This window comes from Falco rusticolus, chromosome 1, assembly GCF_015220075.1.
Source record: "Falco rusticolus isolate bFalRus1 chromosome 1, bFalRus1.pri, whole genome shotgun sequence".
Taxonomy (NCBI): domain Eukaryota; kingdom Metazoa; phylum Chordata; class Aves; order Falconiformes; family Falconidae; genus Falco; species Falco rusticolus.
The window spans coordinates 76048822-76070693 of record NC_051187.1 but is presented as its reverse complement, the minus strand read 5'-3'; the positions used below and the strand labels follow the sequence as shown (position 1 = coordinate 76070693).

Below are 21872 nucleotides of genomic sequence, written 5' to 3'. Positions count from 1 at the left end.
CAGTGCTGTGCTAGAAGGTAGAGCACTGTATTATAAACCCAAACATTTCACTGATACCAGTATTACTAATTTCAGCTAAGTGAAGATTTCCATGCTCCATGTCTAAGAATGAGTATTGTCTAAATACTAGATGTCACTTAAAAATATGTGATTAATAGTGGGAAGGGGAAGGAAGATGAGACTGTAATAGTTAAACTGTAGGGTGTACTCATTTAGGATCATCTTACTCCTTGGCCAGTACCGTAGAGGCAGAAAATTGATTGTGCCAGGAGCATGCACAGCCATCCTTTCTGTAGAAATGGCAAAGGAAAAGGGGGAAAAAGGAGAGAAAAAAAAGCTTTATGAGTATTCTTGAGAAAGCATCACATACAGACAATTATGATGGTATGTACTGCATCTGCTCTGACCCAGAACAGAGCGGCTGTTGCCCTTCTATGCAAGCTGATGCCTTCAAGGGTGAATTTTACAGAAAAACAAAATTGTGTGGGTGGGAATGGGTGCACATAACAGGACAGGCTAAGCCAATGAAGCTCTAACTTTGCAATATCTATATACATGTAAAAGATATATACCTATCTTTTTGCAATATGCATTTGTTTTTTGCTTTCCTCAAATCAGAGTCAGGTCTTGCATTTAATTTTAAATGCTTTCTCTTTGATCTGTCTCTTTCAGATCTGATTGAGGGAAACTGCATGTTTTATTGAAACATAGGCTGCTCTGCCATGCATCTCCTATTTGGAATGGCTTACAATGTTTATGCGTTTCTGTAGTAATAAGTTAAATAAATAGACCTGTAGCAGCAGTTTTGAAGATATGAGCTCAGTGTGCACACATCTCTTGTGTATATTTGACACACACCCACTCCCACCCCACGTGCACCTTCCCTACACCCCCCTTCTTGCTAAGCCTTTTGTAGACGTATCTTTTCAGTATAGTTAACCTGCAGTGCTTGGTAATGTTGACCATGCTTCTGTGACTGTAACCATAATATTCTGACTATAAAAGATAAGTTCTTTTATCTGTTCAGTTTTCTCCTCTTCCTGTTTGCATGGAGACTTTTTGCCTCCTCTGATGAAGTGCTTTTGTACTGAGGGCTCCACAGCAGGTAAAGTTGGCATACTGAACTCTTAAATCTTACTTATGACAGTTTCTCCTCTTTGAAGTTTTTGGGAACTGGGAAGGACTTGGCAGTACCCATGTGTGCACATGATTGATTATCCCCCACCCCATTGAATGGCAAATGGTCCTTTAGGGACTTTTGCCAGCAAATGCTAGTCAGAATAGCCTCTAGGAGTGACGGCAGCCCTTCCTCTTTGCTGAGCTCAGCAGAACCAGACTGCCAGTGAAGCTGATCTATCATTTTCAAAGTTATTTCATATTTTTCTCTCAGTAATCACAGTAGCTGCAGAGGAGAGTGTTTAGCTCCCCATGAGAGCTGTCAAACATAACAAAATACGAAATTAAATGATTATTACAAAATAAATGCCTGGAAGAGTGAGCTTCCGGTCTTAATGCTTCTCTGAAGCAGCAGAGGAGGTACCTTTTTAAAATATAAGCTTTAACATAAAAAAATCTGTTTAAACCAAATATTCCTTCTGAAACATAAACTCAATTAAGAGTTTTGCAGGTTGGAATAATTTTCATGATGCCACTAAGAGTTGCTCTGTAGCACTACTGTCACTGCCATAATGGTTCTGTATATAACCCAGATTTAACCAATGAATATCTAATAGTTAATGGTTTCTTTTTGTGTAAAATAGTGGAATTTCATTTTGTGGATGAGAATTCCTCTGTTATGTCTGATTGTGTTTGAATTTATATTTCTCGTTCTTTTTTATTTTATTCCAAGTCCTCCCCTGAGTGCTTGTCTGTGCCTGACCTCTAATACTGTGGATTAGAAAAAGAAAAACAGAGCTCCAGATGGCTCACTTCATAGAATGAGGGCACCTGTATTGGAAAGGCATTTAAGTATGAAACCAATCATGTGAGTTAAAAATCCCAAAAAGAAAATAATCAATCTTAATCAGCAGTCTTTAAAAATTATGTATGCAGTTTCAGACATCCGTGAGTAAGTAGTATGATGTCAGATTTCAAAGACTTTTAAAGATTCCCAAATTTCTCGCAGGCCATCAGAGAGCTATTCGAGCTATCTAAGTGTGATTAAATGCCTTAGAAGCCTGTGTTATATTGGTAGGTATCCCATTCTTTCTGATCTCTAATTGCTATAGTAGCATGCTGGTTTTCTGCAGCTGTGCAGAAGCGGGGTTTGGTGCCTGGTCATTGGTGAGTGGTTATAGAATATAGCAGAGGTCAGTCCCACATGTGGCCCTCCTGAACTAAAGCAGATTTCTTTCAGTAATCTTTTGATGGATACCTTCCAAACTGCAGTAATCTGAATTCTGGGACTTTCTCTGTGTGTTACTGGGCTCGGAAGAAATGCTTGCTAGAAAGAGATTATTTGACAAAAGTGCCAGTAAAAATGCTATTCTTACTCCCATTTTGCATAGTTGTGGTAATAACTGCAAGGTATGAGAATTGATGAGTGGCTAAAAAAGGTATTTCGTGTGAAAGAAGGTTTGTACCAAGAAGATATTAATCATGACAACACAATAGGAAAAACCCTAGCTCAAGAATAAGATATTCCATTGACTTTGATGCAGAGATTTGATTATGTTGTTCAACTCTCTGCCATGAGTCATGATCAGATGCATCTCTTCCTTGTTATTTGTACTGTGGTAGCACTTAAGAGTCGCCAGGCACAGCTATTGTATTCATAAACACAGGAATGAGATGGTTTCTGCTCAGAGAAATATGAGTGTTAAGTGTGAGATGAGACGGTGTGAGGATATATTAAAACAGGGGGAACATGGTGTCACAGCGACTGTGCTGGTCAGCACAAGCAGCTGTAATACGAACCTGGCTGTCAAGTGTCTTTATTTGATGTTAATCCATTTGTTGCATTTCCCTGAGGAATACGATTTGTTTTAGCTGAGCTCAGAGTTGAAGTTATATCAAGCAGTTCTTGCAGTTTCTGACAGCATTCTTCCTGTTGAAAATATTCTCATGTTGCCCATAATCTGTCTTCTGCAAATATCGATGCAATAATAATAATAATAATCATTAACACTATAATAACTGACAGAGAAACTGTACTAATACTCATGAAGATGTGTGACAGTCTCCTTGGACACCCTGGGGCTCCAGTGATAACTCCAAAAAACTTAAGCCAAAGAATGTTGCTGGTTACCAGTGAACTACAAAAAAATGTTTCCTTTGATCTGTGACATGCTGGTTCTTCCTTCACCCATGCAGCAAAATATACAGAAACGCACCTGAGGGTTCCTCAAAGATCTGCATCATAAATATGCAGCAAGGGGGAATCTGTGGCACTCATCTTGTCTGGACAAACTTGGAGGACTTCAAGTAGATGAAAGTCTTAAGCAATTTACTCATAGTGTAAGTAGATCAGACATGAATGGGTTTTGTGTTTATTTAAGATATGTACTGTAAAAATTTGTAACTGTATTGTATAGTTTGAATGTAGGGCAATAAATCTGTAAACCTTAAGTGCTCTATCTGTCCATTAACTGCCCTTAGATGAGGTAAAGGATGGGTGATGCAAGGGTCAGGAGAGAGAAAAGTGCTTTGTAAAGCGGCTTTGCAGCAAAGATGTTAGGATACTTGTCAACCACCAACTCCAAACAGATTGAGTCTCTTTCTGGTCCTCCCAGCCCCCGCCCCTGTGATCCTGTGCCATAACTGATTCATAATCTATCTTCAGAGATTTTTTTTATGACACTCTCAGTTACTCCTAGCTGAACAGAATTTGAATTGTGTTCAGTTGGTCTCAGCAACACATGTCAGGTATTGCTAAATAATGAGCAGTCACACATGAGAAGGGCAAGAATAGTCACTCTTCCTGTAATCTTAGCCAAATTAATCTTTTACTCTCTGCATGTTTTTCAAAATAGTTTTGTATCTTTAATATTAGTGAAATACTAGAGTATAGGTAGTGTATGAGTATTGCTGTGGAATTGAATACATTTATATTGGAAATGTGTCTTGCTCTGCTTTGCTTTTAATTCATTTTCCACCTATTATTAAATGATAAAGTAAAAAATAAGAGAATTACAGGCAGTGCTATAAATCAATATGTGTCCTGAACTGTAGAACAAGTAATTTTTATAAGGGGGCAAGCCCTTGTATTTGTAATAAATCAAGTTCATTATCTTTTTGAGCTTCCTGATTGAGGTAATTAGTTATGCTGATACAAAGCCATCAGTGAAGACAATGCTTTGTTTTATTGAATCTTAAATTGTTTTGTAAGGGCCATTGGTTATAATCAGCTGCACATTGTAATGTAAATTTGTTTTGTTGGTGAGGAAGTAGTTTTCTCTAACCCAAATTAATACACTAAGCAACTCTCCTGCATTTAGAACAAACTGCCTTTAAGACTGTAACATAGGGAGGTATTTAAAATGCCAGATAGGACATAGCAGGTGGAGTTGGGTAAGGAGTCAATATTAACTGATGCTTGGTGCTGAGGAGAGAGTCATAAAGTTAGCAAGGGCTGCTCCGGACTGTGCAGATGACTGCCTCGGGAAGGCTTGCTGTGTGGTTTTCCCCACTTCTGCAGGTGCTGTGCTAATACCTGCCCGTTCCCACAAAGAGCTCCAGAGAGGTCTGGTTAATGTCAGCTGCAAAACCTTTGGAAACTTGGGAACTGCGTATGCTTTTAGACCTGTAACATACTGCTATTATCTGAGGGGCTTTGGTTTGGAATGTGACTTCTCTCCAGCTAGGCATAAAACGTAGGTCATCGTCAAGCTAAAATTTCTGCTCTTAGGTATGGAAAAGCACGTGTGAAATCAGACTTCTTCCTCCTTTGCTTTAGCTGTAGGTAAGATTAGTCTATTCTGGGGTAGGGTCAAGCACAGCTTATTTTTCAGTATGAAAACATTGTGTGCATCTGGAATGTGATAGTTTCTCCTCTCTTTTCAGACATCAGTTCTGACCAGTAAGTACTTGGCATTATTTCCACAGAAGTCACCCTTAGTCTGGAATAAATCCATACATTGACAAAAGGCAATGCTTGCTTGCAGAAAAGAAGTTCTGAGGTCTCCGGAGTTGGTTTTTGGCTCTTAGTTGGGTATGTCTATGATCATAAGTAAAACTAAGTAGGATGAACCAAGTAATTTCTGTGTAATTCTAGCTCTCCCCCGATGATATTTTTGGTTTTATCACTGGTTTATCTGCTGTCCCAGACTGGGCACTCCCAAGAAACATGATGCTTGTGAGCAATATAATTAATTGCTAATTAATCTTCCCTCCCTAAATGAGATGACAGTTCTTGTTCCACAATAAGTGGCTTGTTACTTCTTTAAAGGCTTCCAGTAAGGAAGAAGTTAGAAGTAGTTGAAAATAAATTAAATGGAGTAGGACCTAGCGCTGGTTTCAACGGATTTCTTTTACCATACTTTCCTCTGTTCCATGGACTGTAACCCCAAAATGTTTCCCCCATCTTTCAGTAGCTGGTTTGCAGTTACCGTGGACGCTACGAATAAAATGAAAATGGATTAAACTGCTCTTCTGTTCAGTGTCCTTTCCATGAAAAGCATCACCCAAAATAAAAATAAAAAAAGAAGCCGATGTTACAATAAAAGAAGTGTATATTATCTTTCCAAATTGCATACACAGAGCTAGCTGTTATACTGGCTGCTTGGTCAGGTATTCTGAGAATGGTTTTAAGTTCTGTTCCATACCAGGAGGTACAGTGTCTTTCTCCATCCTGTACAGGGAGTGTTGGCACCTGACATGAGCAGGCATTAGCCTGAAAGCTGGAAGGGCACAAATATGTTCCTTTTGATGCTGAAGCTGTGATTTTTATTAAGAACTGAAAAGGGAATTTAAATTTGGTTCTTGATTTTTTTTCTCTATATATCTTAATGGCAAAACTTTCACTGATTGAGAACTAATCACAACGTGTTACAGCGTCTTGTGAAAATGTAACATTAGAAAAGACCTAATGATCTACTTTGACTAAAACTCATTATATTTAAAGAAAGCAAGATTTTTTTCTGCTTTGGTTTCTATGTAAAGTTCCAATTCAAGGGTAATTATGGATCTCCATATTCTTTTATTTCATATTAGATAACATCCTTTATTTAGGGTTAAAATAAGGGAAATCTTCCCATCAGTTCCTTTGGTCACCTGCTGTGCAAACTAATAATGTTAATCTAAAACAGGAGTGTCGGTCACATTTGAATTCCAGCATAATAGGAAGGAGACAATTAAGAGAGGGAAATTAGCTGCGCTAGTGCTATTTTGTGCTACTCAATTTTAATATCTACAGTCAATCAAATACATCAAGAATGGAAGGTGTGTTTTTAGAGACGTACAGGTTTGTTTACAGGTATATTCTGTGAATTATATTTGTGAAATAATGATGAGACATAACTATTGGTGCTTTTTTTTTTTTAGCTTATGCTGCTATGAGAAATAAGTAGTAACATACAGGGTGAGGATTTGAGAGATTCAGCATAGAAAGAAGGGTAGTTGTGACTAAGTGCAGGTTAACACATGAGCTCTGGCATTTTTTCCTGTTAGTGATGAAACACTGAGCAATTTCACAAGGAAGTTTAAATATGCATTAGAGAAAGACTTTGCATATGCTAGGACAAAGAAAAGACATATTTTTCAGAGATCCTCTATTTCTAAGCATTTTAGCTTTGTCCATAGAAAGAAAACAGGCAGGCTACAAGAATTCCTTTAAAAGGATGAATATTGTCATTTGAAAAGAAAATAGGTACTTGTGACTGTTCACCAGCTGGGTATTAATGCAGCCAATTACTGTGTCCTGCCTTTCAAACATTATTATGTTAGAGCAAGGAAAGAGCCAATATTGTATTTTAAATGACCTTTCTAATGCTATATATACACTTATAGATTTGTGTTATTTGTCTCTTTGATTTGCCAAATGTTTCTTATTTGTGGCTCAAGGCATTTATTTATTGCAAGGCTTCAAGCTGTGGTAAGCAAGGTCATAGATTAAGAATTGATTTCCACAGTTGCTCTAGCATACAAACTAAATTTCTCTTGGTTATAAAAAGTACAGCTGGGCATAAATTCAGCTTTTCAACATTGTCTTGAAAATTAATGTTAAAGCAAATGAGAAAATACTCCTAAGTATGTATTGCATGTTTAATTTAGGCCTTCAGATAAAACCTGAGGAAAGCAAATAGTTTTTACGCTGCAAGCATCTAAGTAGCCATGCTAGTAATTTTTTGTTGTTGTTGGGGTGGGTTTTTTTGGTTTGGTTTTGTTTTGTTATTACTTTGTCTCTTTTTTTTTTTTAAATCAGATATTCTGTACAGTTTTTTGCAAATTGTATTTTGGTCAATGTGTTGATTAGTTCTTTGGTTTAGCTATATGCTCCTGGAGTCATTGCTAATTACAATAAGAATGTGGGTTTCAAAATGGAATATAATTTCTCTCCTTTGGAAATAGAGAGTCCTACAAGAAATGAAGCTATCAAAATAGCAGGATTTCTCTATCTCTAATATAAAACACAACGTCTTGTTAAACTGAAAGATTATAGACTGTAAACTGAAAATTCACTAAAATCAAGAAGGTGTGTTTTGGGGTGTTCTTTGTGGCTTGTGGGGTTTTGTTTTTTAAGATGTTCTTAGTATTGATAATGATAGTAGAGCTACAGTGTGTGTATCAATCAATTAGTATAAATGTCAGAGATGTATAACTCTTTGATGAATCTTTCTTGCAATAGAGAGATTCCTAGAAACTATCATAAATTTTAAGTGACAGAAATTGGCTTCTTAGACACATCTTTAAGGAAAATATTTCTGACGCAATACCCTGCTCAGTCCTCTGTTTTTGAACTAGTATGCCTAGAACAGAAACCATAATATGTGGTGTATGTTTCCAGATCATAATCACCATCATCATGTGACTTTACAAACATTAGCTTGACCTCTGCTGTTCCTGCATGCATCAGAGCTACTGTTTCTACCATCAGGAGAGGAACCAAATTGCAAAATTATTTTTCTAAGGTAACAGCTTGCTTGATGGGATTTCTTAGTTTGCAGTGCACAGTTCACACTGTATCTTATAGCGCTGGCCCACAAGGCAGAGACCAGTGTGTCAAATGTTTTGTGGTACACTGTTAAATAGAGGTTGAGTTGCCAACCCTGTTGCACACTAGTGCATGAAATAACTTCCTTCACAGTGGTCACAATGTGTAAGTGCAGAAAAGGAACTGGAAAGCAGTAGTGCTCTGTGATGAGAGTGATAAAATGGTTTAGCAGGTAAAACAGGTATGGAGTTATTTGAAAACATGTACTTTAAGCAGAAAAAATATATGCAGAAATGAAGTACCTCAGACTTAGAAATCACTCCTCTTTCCAATTCAGATGGATATTTTGGAGGAATGAAGTTGTTAAATTTATCTGTTGGTACAGATTCTTATCTCCTCCCTGAACTATATTTTGCAGGGTTAGAATACATGGATCTCCTTTCATGGCTGTTCCCAGCAAGTCATTTTGTTAGCACTTGATCTTCAAAATCTTGAGTTGGAGCATATTTTGAAGTGTTGAAAACTGGGGATTTTGTCAGTGTTTAAAATGCCGATAATGAACTTCCTTTTGACTTTCTTGAGATTACCATATGGAGATATTTCAAAAAAATGCATCTTTGTGATAAAATGAGGTGAATCTATTCAACTCGGAGTTTCTCTGAATAATAGAACAATCTCACTGGAAGCCTTGTTAGGAAGGAATTATAATTATCAAGTCTGGTAGTCAGGAAAGCATCTTGTTAGGGTATTACTACACAACTAACTCAAGCATGGTTCTGCCTGACAGAATACAAGATTCTGCCCATTTCCAAAATGTAGATTTCTTTTTTGAAAAGCACTTAAATATGTATGAAGAATCTTGGACTGATTCATTAACTTTGAATAAATTCCAATGACAAATGTGGGAAATGAAGAGAAAGCAAAAATAACTAGTTGAGCAGGACTCCTTGTGTGAGGTTGTCTGCTTGCAGGGGTGTAGGACTACTACAGATATATCACTGGTAATTCGTTGTAGATACACCTGATGGTAAACTTTGAACAAGAGAACCTATTCAGAAATAGATCTGACACCAGCCTCCTCTGTATTCATGTAGGAGTACAGATCTTCAGATTTTTTTCCTAGCTGCCTCATCCCCAGCCCACCCCCCTGCCGAGAGACAGGGCAACAAGATGGAAGAATTAACAATCAGTTTTATTCTGCTTCTGTGATGAGGTTGGTGTAAGAACATAATAGTGCTACAAATCTGGTGGTATTCTACTTTTGGATCCTCCTTGACATCAGATGTTTTCCTAAAAGCTGCAGGCAGTGTCTGCAGTCACCAAATTCTCACACCTGGTCTGTTCTCCACATGGAACCATTCCACAATCACACACAGTGCAGAACATTACAAAATTATGTTTCCAGCAAACAGAACAGAAAAGGCTGGTGAACAGGGAGAGGGAAGCGGTCTCGCCATTTGTGCCCTCTGCCATGTGGTTCGAAGAGAGAAAATAATGGAGGGAGGTGGAGATGAATGATCCCTTGTGTAAGCCACCTGAAAAGACCCTCTGAGATTTATGGACAGGAGTTGGCAGTCTACATCTACGGAAGGTCTGTTTAGCTGCATCCTAGAAGTTTGGGCTTATGTGGAAATGCTGTGAATAATGCTGTTTGAAAAAGTGCACCCACAACATATATTTGGGACTGCTGGGCTGTTTGAGTTAGAAGTGGCTACTGCAGTGACTTTGCCTTCTGTTTGCATTTTAATTCTGGCATCTGTGTTATCTCAGCACTTGATGTGAAATCTGGCAAACTCTATGATCTTTCTGACTAGAAGAATTAAACTTGTAAAGTTCCCTGAAGGTTTGAAGTGTGTAAATATAAATATTCTTATCATACTTTCATTTTTGTGACACAATTTGTGCTTTTTCAAATGTTGTTGTCATAACGTACGTATTCTCCAGTGGTAGTAATCTGTTACTTTAATGGGGATTAATTCTGCAAAATCCAATATCTGCAGCCAGAGGGCTAACCAGATCATTTAGAAAGATCAAGGGACGGCAGCTATTTACATTTGATTGGGCTTTCTCAGACTCAAGGAGGTCAAGAAGATCAGAGATCACCACTGCATCTGTGGCTGGGGATTCTTCCAGTTTGTGGGATTGCATGGCAAGTACATGGATAGCATAAGCAGCTTCTGTGTACTCCACTGTACAGCACCTGGGGTCAGGCACTGGTCTGAAGAAGGCAACTAATAACAGGAATTAATCTATCGCTCTCCTGTCTGCACATCTCCTTGGGAATATGACTCCTTGGCATGTGTTAAAACAGGTAGTGAGGCTTCTTCAACCACTCTGAGGGGAAAAAAAATAAATAATGCGAGTAGTACTTAATTATGCATTCCTGACTTCAGCTTCTTGCCACACGCTGCCTTACTCTGACATGGATGGTTCTGTGAAATACACTTTGACAGAAGTTGTGAACAACTGGTCTTGCTGAAACTCTTCCCAAGCATCTGTCCACGTGTTGTTCTCTCAACACCAGAACTGACAAAGACTTCAGATTACAAAACTTAAATGTGTTCATTCCTGGTTTTTTTCCCTCATAATAGCATTTTCATCAAGGACCAGAGGCCAGCACTAAATGATAGTTTGGTCTCACATGGCTTTACTCTCAGGTGTGATGGTGGAAAATGGGACCTACTGCATGGTATTCCCAGGGGAGAGAACTTGGATGAGCAAGAAGCAAGGGCTGCCAAAATGTGCAACTGTGTCAAAGGAGTCCTGGTACTGTAGGTTTCAAATGCTCTGTAATTTAAAAAGTATCACACTCGTTAGTGTATCCTATCTGTTTAAAAAGAGCTTTAGCTGTACCTCACTCTTCACTGTTTGTCTGCTGTGGAATTTTTCCTTTGTGATAAGGCTAACTTGGAACATTTCAGGCTTTCCTGTCCCTAGTAGAAGGGGTGAACTCACAGTCAACACAGCAAGCGTGAAGCAGCTCTGCATTAAGCATTCCACCTCTGCGGTTACTCTGTTGCTGTGATTAGATTTGAACAGCTCTAGATTTCAGTACTCTGCGTCGCTGGGCTTTCAGTTTTTAATTTTAAAGTTTTCATAGCCAGGGAGGAGAACAGTAGGGGGTTTCATATCCAACCACAGCCCCTTCCCCCCCAAAAAAAAAGGTTAAGCTGTGAGTGAAATGCTATTAAAAGCAACACTCATACAGATGCCAAGCAGGAAGATACAGCAAGCATATAATAAAGAACAATTAATTTGCTTCAGAAGGAATGTCTGTGAAATAATAAATTATTTAAAAACAGGTTTCCTTCTGTTTATCTTCTTTTAATCTTAGTTATTTTCTAACTAGGCAATGAAGACTCTGGTTCCACTTAATGTCTTGGTAACCTTGCATTGAAATGCTAGTATTTTACAGCACTGATACTTAATTTTAGCAATCATTATTATGCATAAGTGTCTTGAAATTTGCTACTTTTTACACTTACAGGTTTTGCTGAGGGCACGCAGACTTAATTTAGTTCATTACTATAAGGCAAAATGAGACACTTCATGGATTTTTCATAAGGACACACATTTTTGTTTATGGTTAGATGAACACAATAAGCTGTGTAACGCCTACGTCTGAGTAGATGTAGGTATTTATGCTGTGCACAGGTTAACTTTTTCTTTTCTCCAGATATGTAGGCATAAAGCATGGATAAAAGTGCAGTGTTTAGTTCTTAGACATTGCACAATGTCCTTTGGTCAGCAGTTACTTTATACAAACTTGATTTCTGTATTACTGTGTGGGAGGATGGTAGCATTCATCATAAATCCCAAGGCTAGAAATTAGAAGATCTGAGCAGATTAAGAAGATCTTTTTAAAGGAAACTTGCAAGAAAAGTTCTTTCATTTGAAAAGCTATGGTTGACTTTCTCAAATTATGGTTGTTTGCTCATCTGACCCATTTGTCCAGTAAAAATAATGCTAAATCCTGTGACATCTTCAGTAGAGCTTTTTTTCATCATGGGAATATAGTATTCATTGCTTCATGGCATTTGCTTTTTATAAACAAGAACTATGATTGATAATGTTCTTGTGAGTATCCTAAACCAGCGTTTGGAACATACATATTTCAGGTGTGAATATGCAGCCAGACCTTGATACTATAACCACTGTGTTCCAGTTATATATTTGGTAAGTATTTTCATATTTTTTAAAAAAAATGTATGGATTTTTTTTAACCAATGGATACTCCATCACTAAAAATCAGCATTATCTTGGATCCTTTCTCAGTCTTCAGTCTTTTGCAAATTGCAGTAGCATACATTCTGAAAAACATGACTGCTGATTTAGAACACCTTCAGTCACTGATGCAAGCTTAAGAAGAAGCATCAGCAGTGTAGGATGGCTATACTACAATTTTCACTCCATGGAAAGTCTGCTCAGTGTTTTGCAGTGCCATGCATTCTCTGTTACATGGCATACGCCTACACTGGCTCAACCAGCGGAAAATCGACAAAAGCATGCAGACGCTGACAGAGATGCTTGAAGAAGTTGAAGAAGTAGAGGTCATCTGGTGTGAAGCTTCTAGGTATGCCCTTCTTTTTATCAACAAAATGACATAGTACTTGAACTATTGATTGTCTTTTACTTGATGTCTGAATACAGATTTTTTTTTTTTTATAATACTTATTGCTTTCTTGTTGATGGGAAGTTGAAGAAGGGAGTTGATCAAAATATGCGGGGCAGTTCATGTTAATACAGAACCTGTCTCCCTTTTCCACCCTCTCAATAAAATGCAGTGGCATGGGACAATTTGAATGCAGTCCTAATGACATGGAAAAGCAAAAAGAGAGGCCACAGACTTGCAAATAAAAATTAATTGTTATTTGCTCATTTGAAACTGGCAAGGAGGCAACCAATACGTTGCTCCATGACTAGCTCTAAGTTACTAATGGTACCTGAACTGTGTTTTATGTATCACATTATTCATGTACTTGATCATCATTCTTTCATCATATTTTATGTTCTTGGCCTGTCTGAGTTCATTTGTGGCAGGGAGAAGCCTCTGTGCTCTTCTTGGATGGCTTTTGGTTTCTGTTTTCCTTTGTTTTAAAAATAATCAGATTGCAAATCTTACACAGGGGGATGCTCATCCTTGATGGAGCTCATCCTTGTTTTGCTGTCTAGACCATGAGCATCTGATATGTGACATTTCTCTACTTGCTGCAAAACTACTCCAGTAACTCCATGCTGTTCTGACTACTTCCCCCCTCCCCGCCCCCCCCCCCCCCCCAGGCACTAATACATGGATGGTTCCTGACTTATTAGTATCTTTTTTTAGTTCTCTGAGAATTATTTCTTTTTTTTGTCAAAAAGAGAAGGTGGTAAAAACTAGCTACAGTGGAGCAGAGTAATAAGAAAAACAACTAACTATTCAGACTCAGTTTAGGGGAAAGAAATTTCGATTTCTCATTGTCTTTCTCTTAACAAACCTACCTCTTGGTTTATTTCTTTAGTCTACACCCATGTTTACACTTTCCTTCTTTATGCTTATCTGCAGATCAAGTCCACTACTAAACAGAGGTGCTCTCTCTGCCTAAAGTTAAAGTGACCCAAGAGTAGTCTTAAAGTGAACCCACATGATATGTGTGCTTTCAGTCTGTATTGTTGTTCGCAACCTGAGTATAATTTGGTTTCACAGTACCCACAGCATGCCAGCAAAGAGCTAATCCTGTACGTGGGCAGTGTATTGTTCCATATTGCCCATTCCTAGTCCTGTCAGGCCATATAAATAACCATGGGTCAGTGCTGGGGCTTCCCCCTCAACATAGTCCTGCGATTTGGGCTGATGCAGCTTCTTTATATGGGGTGGAGGGTTTATACTGTGAGTGGCAGTTGAATTTTCAAGTAAAAAGGAGCTCAGATACCCACTGAAAAGACTGTATTGATATAAGGAGATATTGGATGTAGTGTTAAAGGATTTCTTTAATAGCAGAACTAATTGACACAGTTTTGAAAAGTAGGGGGCTAAAGAGAGAAATTAAATGACTTATCCGTTACATGGCCGAAGTGGATCAATGGCTTTGCTTTTATGTTTTTGTTTGAAAGATAAAACCTGCTGGCTGCAGCGTGGGGGGATTCAGCTTCCTTCTGGAGCCTGAGCAAATCACTTGAGGAAGATCTTGCTTTCTGCTGCATCCTGAAGACAACATGGAAGGGGAGAGCATCTATGAAGTTGATTCTGGAGATGGGCTTGGAGGTAAGGATGCCTATCACTTATTTTGTCTTCATCCCAGATGGCCGGTTACAGGGAACCCTTATGACAATGGACCTCGGAAGCCAGAAAAAGCAAATGTGATAAAATGTTTACAGTTCATTGATTGTACTATGTTACTTGACAAGCAGTGAATAAAAATTTTTGAAAACAACTGTGTCCTAGAGGAAGTAGCACACCTAGACACTGCATGTTCTAAATGTTATTTAGTCTGAGATGTCTCAAAGATGATGCAAACGCTAAATATTTACAATAAAAGTAAAGGCATATAGCCTTTTCTGTCTGTCTTTGCTTTTCCTTTTTCTGTCTTTCACATGGTGAGTAACTGTATTGAACGCACTTTCTGTTTTGTTTGTATTTTTTTTTTAGCTGGATTACAGAAAATGGCATGAAATGGTATTGACTCTGTCTTTATACTAGCAACCCATGTGTAGACAGAGACTTTTCATTGACCTAAAATAAAGAGTTAGCTTTATTTTCTTGCTTAGTTACTAACTCTACAGGTGTCCTTTAGCAAATTAGCTAATGTCGTTGCTATGGTTTATCATTTTCATAAAGGGGCAAACAGCTTCTCTGAGAAAGTAATACTACATACATCTACAGGGCTGTTGTTCTTTGCATGTAATGCAGGAGACCTTTGACAGAGTTTTTTGTTACATCCATCTGTTTTTAATTCCTGGTTTAACACAGCTTCTTCTGAGAGAAACTAATCAAACACCTTTGTCTAGTTTGAAGAACACCTTGAACTGCCTAGGTCAACTCGCTTTTGAACTCAGAAGTCTAAATATTATGGCAAAGAATGAGTTTCTACATTAGAACATTTTAATAACATAAGTCTTGGTGTGCTGCACATCTGCTTGATGGTTTAGATGTTTTCCTGTGACTGTATTGTAAGCAGGTAGACAGCTTTTTGTCTGAGTGTACTGTGCTTGTGCTAAGATGCCCCCTTTTGTGCTTATTTCTTCCATAATACTTTTCCTGGACCCTAGCTGTATCAGCAGTACTAGGAGAAACAGTTTCTACTGTCTTTACCACTGAATTTCCTTCTCATTAATGAGTTGCTTTCAGACACTCATCAGCTGGGCTACCATGCAGATATGTATCCTTAAGCAGTTGGAGTTTTTTTAAGACAAAACCCCCCTGGTTGTTCAAGTCACTTTTAAAATTCTTGATAATACTCTCTATGAAATAATTATTTTGTCATAATAAATCTTGTAACAAGAGCAATGTAAGTATTTATGCTGAAATAATGCCTTTCTGCTAGGTGAATGAAGGATAATAAAGTAGCAGCATAGTCTTTGACATTGTAAACATTTGTGTTGCCCTTTCCCAAAGTTTTGGAAACAGCTGGAGCCATCATTATGATTGTTACTCGTTAGGATGCAAAATGGGAAAGTAATCTATCTCAAGCACTAGTATTGGTCTTACCATTGTGTCCTTCACTCACTGAATCTCTGCTGTGGTATGGCATCTTTGTAATGTTTTTCATGCCACTTCGAGCATGGAAAAATTCTTTCAGATATGAAGTTAAAGACAATTTTGTATCCCAGCCCTCCTTGTGTCTGACCTTTGTTGTTATAAGTTACTGACCTTGAATCTACATTTTTCTTATTTATATAGGCAAGACTAAGTGTGTATGATTACACAGAATGGGTAACCACATTTCTGGCTTGTCCTGTTCTCTCTCTTCCTTTTGGATTCTGACTTAAGATAAGATTTTCAGAGCAAATTTACTATTTTTGGGAAGCAGAATAGATTTTCATTGACATAATTTGAATAGAATTACTGGTACAAAATCAGAATCTGGTCTTGTATGTGATAGGGCTGTATTTATAGGAGCATGTTGGTATCTCTAATGTACGTGTTTCTGTGATGCTTTTTTGAACAAAGTGTGCATGCATGAATAATACCAACCACAGAGAGTACCAGTTCACATTTTTCAGGAAACAGGTGATAATCTTTCTGTGTGAATAGCTCGAAAGCAGCTCAAGTAAAAAAAAAAATTCTTGCCTTATCCCTTATAGACAAAACAAAGGTATATCACAACAAACTCGCCAAAAAAATCCCATTCTGAATGTATGAGGAATGGGCAAGAGCTAGCACTTTGTTATGATCAGCCCATCAACCATTCTTAGCTGATGAGTACGGGAAGCGTTGGAAACTCCATGTTTTAAAATCTAGGACAGCTAAAACATTGAATGTGGCTTTGCTAAGTTTCTTGGATTCTCTTTGTCCTGCTTTTCCTGTTTCCACTTGAGATACAAAAATGACAATTATATGTTGTTTATGGAGCCACACTAGGGAATTTTACAGCTTTATAGAATGTAAACTAAAGAAAAATGTGACTTTAAAATAAATATTTTTAAAAAGATAAATGACATGTATACTTTCTGAGATAGGTACATAGTTCTCAGTAATGTATAACAAAGTCTGTATACACTCTATATATTATAAATCCAGCATACCTTGAGATATGTACATGTCAAGAACAAATGTATGATTAAAATTAGGCTGATGTCTGAATTATGACTTATCAAGATCTGAGACAAAACAGAAACATGCCCATTTTCAGTAACATGGGTAGAATATGTCAAGCAATTTACTAGTAAGATGAAATCACCTCCAAAAAATAAAGTATATTTTGTTAATTCAGGTTCTGGGGTCTCTGATGGAGGAGTTTCCTGAGATCTTAAACTCCCTGTGAGACTGCTTGAGTTGAGGGTCAAAAGACCTTAAGAATTTTGTAGCCATTTCTTGTCAGATCCAAAAAAATAATATTGATAAAAATATTACTCCATAGTTCATTATTTCATTCCTAGAAAATCAGACCACTGTTTTCAGGAATCCGAGTAAGGCTCTTCCCCTCATTTTAATTGCAAAATAATGTTTGGATTTTCATAGGTGTGGGTGGCTTATAGAACTCCTTGATGCCAGTAAAAACTCAGGAATGATGTTTATAGAGATCAAGTAAATTAATTTGATGCTGTGGAGTTTTGTACTTAACTCAGACTTCTTTGATTTAAAAATTAGCCCTAATATTAAAAGCAATGTAGGTAGTTGTGCTGAAGCCTTTGTACCTGGTCTTTTTGACTTAATGTTACTTTATAGCAAGTTTTGAATGCCTCTTAAATGATGCACAGAGAGCAGAGCTGGCTTTTCTCCTGGCCTATAAAGCCAGACTCAGTGGGGGTCATTATTTTGTTATTATGCAGTGAAATAGTCTCCCGAGTACAAGCCACCCCAAACATGGTGGAAAAGAGACAGGACTGTAATTCTTCGCTGTGCAATACACTGAAGACCTGTTATGGCTAACCTAGAACAGAAGGGCACATCTACCTCAAAGCAAAAACTTCATAGCTTCAGTTGCCTAGGAGAGATTTGCGCTCTCCTCATACACAGGAGCTCTGTAGTGAGGTGACCTTGGCTGGCTGCCAGGAGCCCAGCAAGCTGCAGTCTCGTTCCCACTTCTCAGCAGGACAAGATGATGTCTTGCTTCTTGGGAAAGAAAATAAGATGAAAGGATAAGGAGAGGGGCATCACTCATTGGTTACTGTCACAGGTGAAACAGACTAGACTTGAGAAATATTCATTTATTACTAATTAAAAATACAGTAGGTTAGTGACAAAAACCCCAAAACAAAACCCATCTTCTCCTCACCCCTTTTCTTTCCAGACTCAACTTCACTCCTTCCTTCCTAACTTTTCTGCTACCTCTTGCCACCCCTGAGCAGCGCAGAGGGATGGGGAATGAGAGTTACACTCAGTCCATAACATTTCATCTCTCCTGCGCCTTTTCCTCCTGCTCTTCCCCTCCTCCAGTGTGAGGTCCCGCTCAGGGGACGCCGTCCTTCATGACCTTCTCCAGCATGGGTCCTTCTCATGGGCTCTTCAAGAACTGTTCCAGTATGGATCCTTTCCACAGGGTACAGTCCCTCAGGCACGTACTGCTTCAATGTGGGTCCCCACAGGCCACGGTTCTTCCCAGAAAACCTGCCTCTGTGTGGGCTCCTCTCCATGGAACCACAACTCCTGCTCGGAGGCTGCCCCAGTGTGGGCTGCCCATCGGCTGCAGTTTCCTTCAGGGCATCTTGACTTGCTCTGGTGTGGGGTCCTCTATGGGCTGCAGGTGGGTATCTCTCCACTGTGGTTCTCCATGGCCTGCAGGAGGACAACCTGCATCACCATGGTCTTTTCCATGAGCTGCAAGGTAACTGCTGCTCTGGCGCCTGGAGCACCTTCTCCCCCTCGTTTTCAGTGACCTTGGTGTCTGCAGGGCTATTTCGCTCAGGTTTTCCCATTCCTGTCTCTCAGCTGCTCTTGTGCAGCTTTTTCACCCTTTCTTAAATATGTTATCACAGAAGTGCCGCTGGCATCACTCATGGGCTCAGCTCTGGCCAGTGGTGGGTCTGTCCTGGAGCTGCTGGAAGCGGCTCTTTACACCACAGGGGCATCTCCTGGTGTCTTCTCACAGAAGCCACCGCTGAAGCTCTCCCCCCAACAAAACCTTGCCGTATAAACCCACCACAGACTCCATACGGTTATTGCAGAGCAATATGCTGCTCCAATTATATTACCTGTAGACCTGATGCAGTTCTTAGAGGGTGTTGTCATTAAGTGATTGTCTTTATTATCAATATATTGTGGCTACTTGGATGTGTTCCTAAAAGTAGTAACTAACTTGGGCAATGTAAAGTGTATTTGGAGACATTCCTTTAGAAACTTTTAATCATTTTAATTATGAACTGATATTGTTATTAATTAAAACCGAAGATCAAGCTCTATTATTATTGCGCTTCTGTGGACTTGATTTTTCAAAATTTAATCCTGTTTGCTTTGGCAAAGAGTTTGAAGCTTCAAGGTATATATGCAGAATCAATACCATGGCACATATTTTTTCCTTGTTCCCTGTACTGTATTTTAATAAGAACCTGAAAGTTTGCAGCTGCCCAAAAGGTATTACAGGGAAGAGACTAGGGAGGGATTCGGCAACTTCGGTGGTTCTGTTGTGGTGTTTATATTTACACCAGATCTGCTTTTGGCCTGATGTTTTCACTTGTAGCTCTTCAAGTAAAAAATCCTTCCTGTGTATTATTAGCAGGGCTGTGAGCCAGTTGCTATGGTATTCAGCTTTTTTTTTTTTTAAACCAATCTGCTTGCTTTTGTGATGATTCAGCCCAGAATAAGAAATCGGTCACACAGACTAGAGCTGTAATCAAAAAAGCAGCTATTGTTGGCTTGAAAATCTATAGAGGTTGGGAGAATAGCAGAATTTGAGTTCAAGAAAATATTTATCACAGTCTGTGTTTACGGTATATATTCTAATGTGTAACTGTATGCTAGTACTGGTGGTAATGGCAGTAGTCCTTTTTCAGGATGATGATAAAAATTGAATCACTGGACTAATTTCTCTGTGTTGTTCTACCACCCCAAGGGCATCAGTAATTTCAAGCTAAAAAATGATCAGGTGTTTTTATTCTGTGGCCGGTTTTGATTTTTTTCATTGTGTTACTAAATGGTACTATGTTTCTGACAGGATATTATTTGCTAGTGGAAGATTACCAGACTCTGCTGCTTGTCTTCTCAATTTTAGTGTTGCTGTTTGGCTAATAAGAAAATTCTGGAAGACTGCTGGGTAATGTAGAAGGATTTTAAAGTCATAATGGTGCTGATATGTAGCTGCGGTGATCCAAGGATAAAAGAAAGACAAAGTAGTTAGAGGGAGGTATGTTCTGATAGATTAACTATCTAAAAAGGTAGGACAGACTTGTAGGTATTCTACATGTTTTAAGAAGCTCTTGTCTGCTTGAAGGCAGGGTTGTTTTCCTATCCACCCTGGCTGCAACTGTATCAGCAGGACAAAGAAAAGATACTGCTCTTTTATGGAAAAGAATTTATTTTTGAAGTCATGTCTATACCACAAATAAAACTTTTAAATTTCAATGTAGAAATCACTAGGAATCACACTTGTAAAAGGCAGCGCTACATACAAAAAGGCCATCTAGACAGTGCAGCTGATAACAGTAAATATGTGAAAACACATTTGAATTTGGAAATAACTAGAAAAAAAATATTTCCTTTAGGAATGCTCTTTGTCTGTGTGCTCTGTACAATACATTGCCAAAAGCCTTTCCCAGTGCGTAGCAGGATCTCCTGAAGAACACTTTACTTACTGCTCCCAGAAGTGTTATAAGACCTTTCATTTTCTTTCCCACAGCCTTATGCAGTACCCCTTCTTTTTCTGTATGCAGGTAATAACGTACCACTGTGGATTAAAATGCTGGCAGTGAATAATGATAATCTCTGCTGTCACTGAGCATGAACAAAACCACTTCCTAGTTATCAAAGGTTTGACTAAGAATAGTAACTAAATGATGAAGTTGAATCTTGGAGAGGCTTTAATGATGCTGATAGAGACCTTGAACTTTTCCACTTCTGGAACAGCTCCATTTCAATGTTTGAATTCCTCGTTGTCACTAGACATCCAGGTAAACCTCAGTGTGCTGTGTACATGCCACCAGAACAGTAAAGCAGTCAGCTGTGATGTTCAGGAAATACAGGTTTCTAAGCATGTGGTACATGACTTTGCAAGAGGTCAAGAGGAAGATGTGCATCAGCTTATCAAACAAAATGAAAAATCTACCTTCCAAGATAATACAAAAAATAAAAAAGAGCAGAGCAAAAACAACCCCAAAAAAAGACATCACAGCAAACTACTCTTCCTTGTTTATAGTAAGTAGTAAGTCTTAATTTATTGTGCTGGGATTCCTGCATTGGTAATAAGTGGTACATGGAGATATCCCTATTGACTGTTTAGCTAAACAGGCTAAAGTCTTTTTAGGTCAATTATTAATTTTTATTTATGTCAAATCTATGCTTTAAACACATACTCATGGGACAATCTCCTATGTTTTCCAGTGAAATGAAAAACCGAGAAAAATCTAGATGTATCAAGAGATATTTTTAGAGTTTATTTAATATCTGTGGGTGTCACATTTGTTAGTTGCCCACTGGATGTCTGAATACATAAAAAACACATCCAGAAGACAGTTTTTAACACTCATGTTTTATCTTCTGATGTTTTCATCAGAAGCTTTTTATTGTTTGTTAGTGTTTTTAAACTTACTTTAAAGAACTATTTACTAAGTTACAAGATGTGTATGAATGACCAGCAGTCACTATGGCATTATAGTCATTACAGTATGGCAGATAGTTTTGTGCTATAATAAATGTGGGATATTTTATATTTATTCTTATCTTCATCTAGAAATATATTTGTAAATACAGGAGGGAGAGCAAAGGATGAGAGTTCTTCTTCTTGGACGCAGCTTTTTGGTGGCTTGCATTCAAAATCTGTAGAGGGCATTTATGAAAAGTGATGCTAATCTGTAACCATTGCTGACAATAAAAATATTGTGGAAATAATCCTGAAGGTAATTATGAAATCAAAATGCTCATAAATACTAGCAAGGTGCTTAAGTGACAATTGGTGTCTTTGGTCCAGGTCTTCACTTGATGGCAGGGATA

General features: G+C 38.2%; 1 protein-coding gene across 8 annotated transcripts in view; it reads left to right on the top strand.

Annotated features, from left to right (window-relative positions):
• Positions 1–21872, top strand: part of PPP2R2C (protein phosphatase 2 regulatory subunit Bgamma) — a 207944-nt gene that overhangs the window by 88872 nt on the left and 97200 nt on the right. For 2 of the 8 annotated variants that reach the window (XM_037385248.1, XM_037385266.1), the window contains exon 2: positions 14183–14333. The exons of 5 other annotated variants lie outside the window; for them this stretch is intronic. In XM_037385248.1, coding sequence (XP_037241145.1) covers positions 14285–14333 — 49 coding nt within the window. In that variant the 5' untranslated portion in view covers positions 14183–14284. Of the gene's footprint in view, positions 1–12460; positions 12663–14182; positions 14334–21872 lie in introns of those variants that run through there. One more of the 8 variants, XM_037385258.1, reaches the window with a different exon arrangement.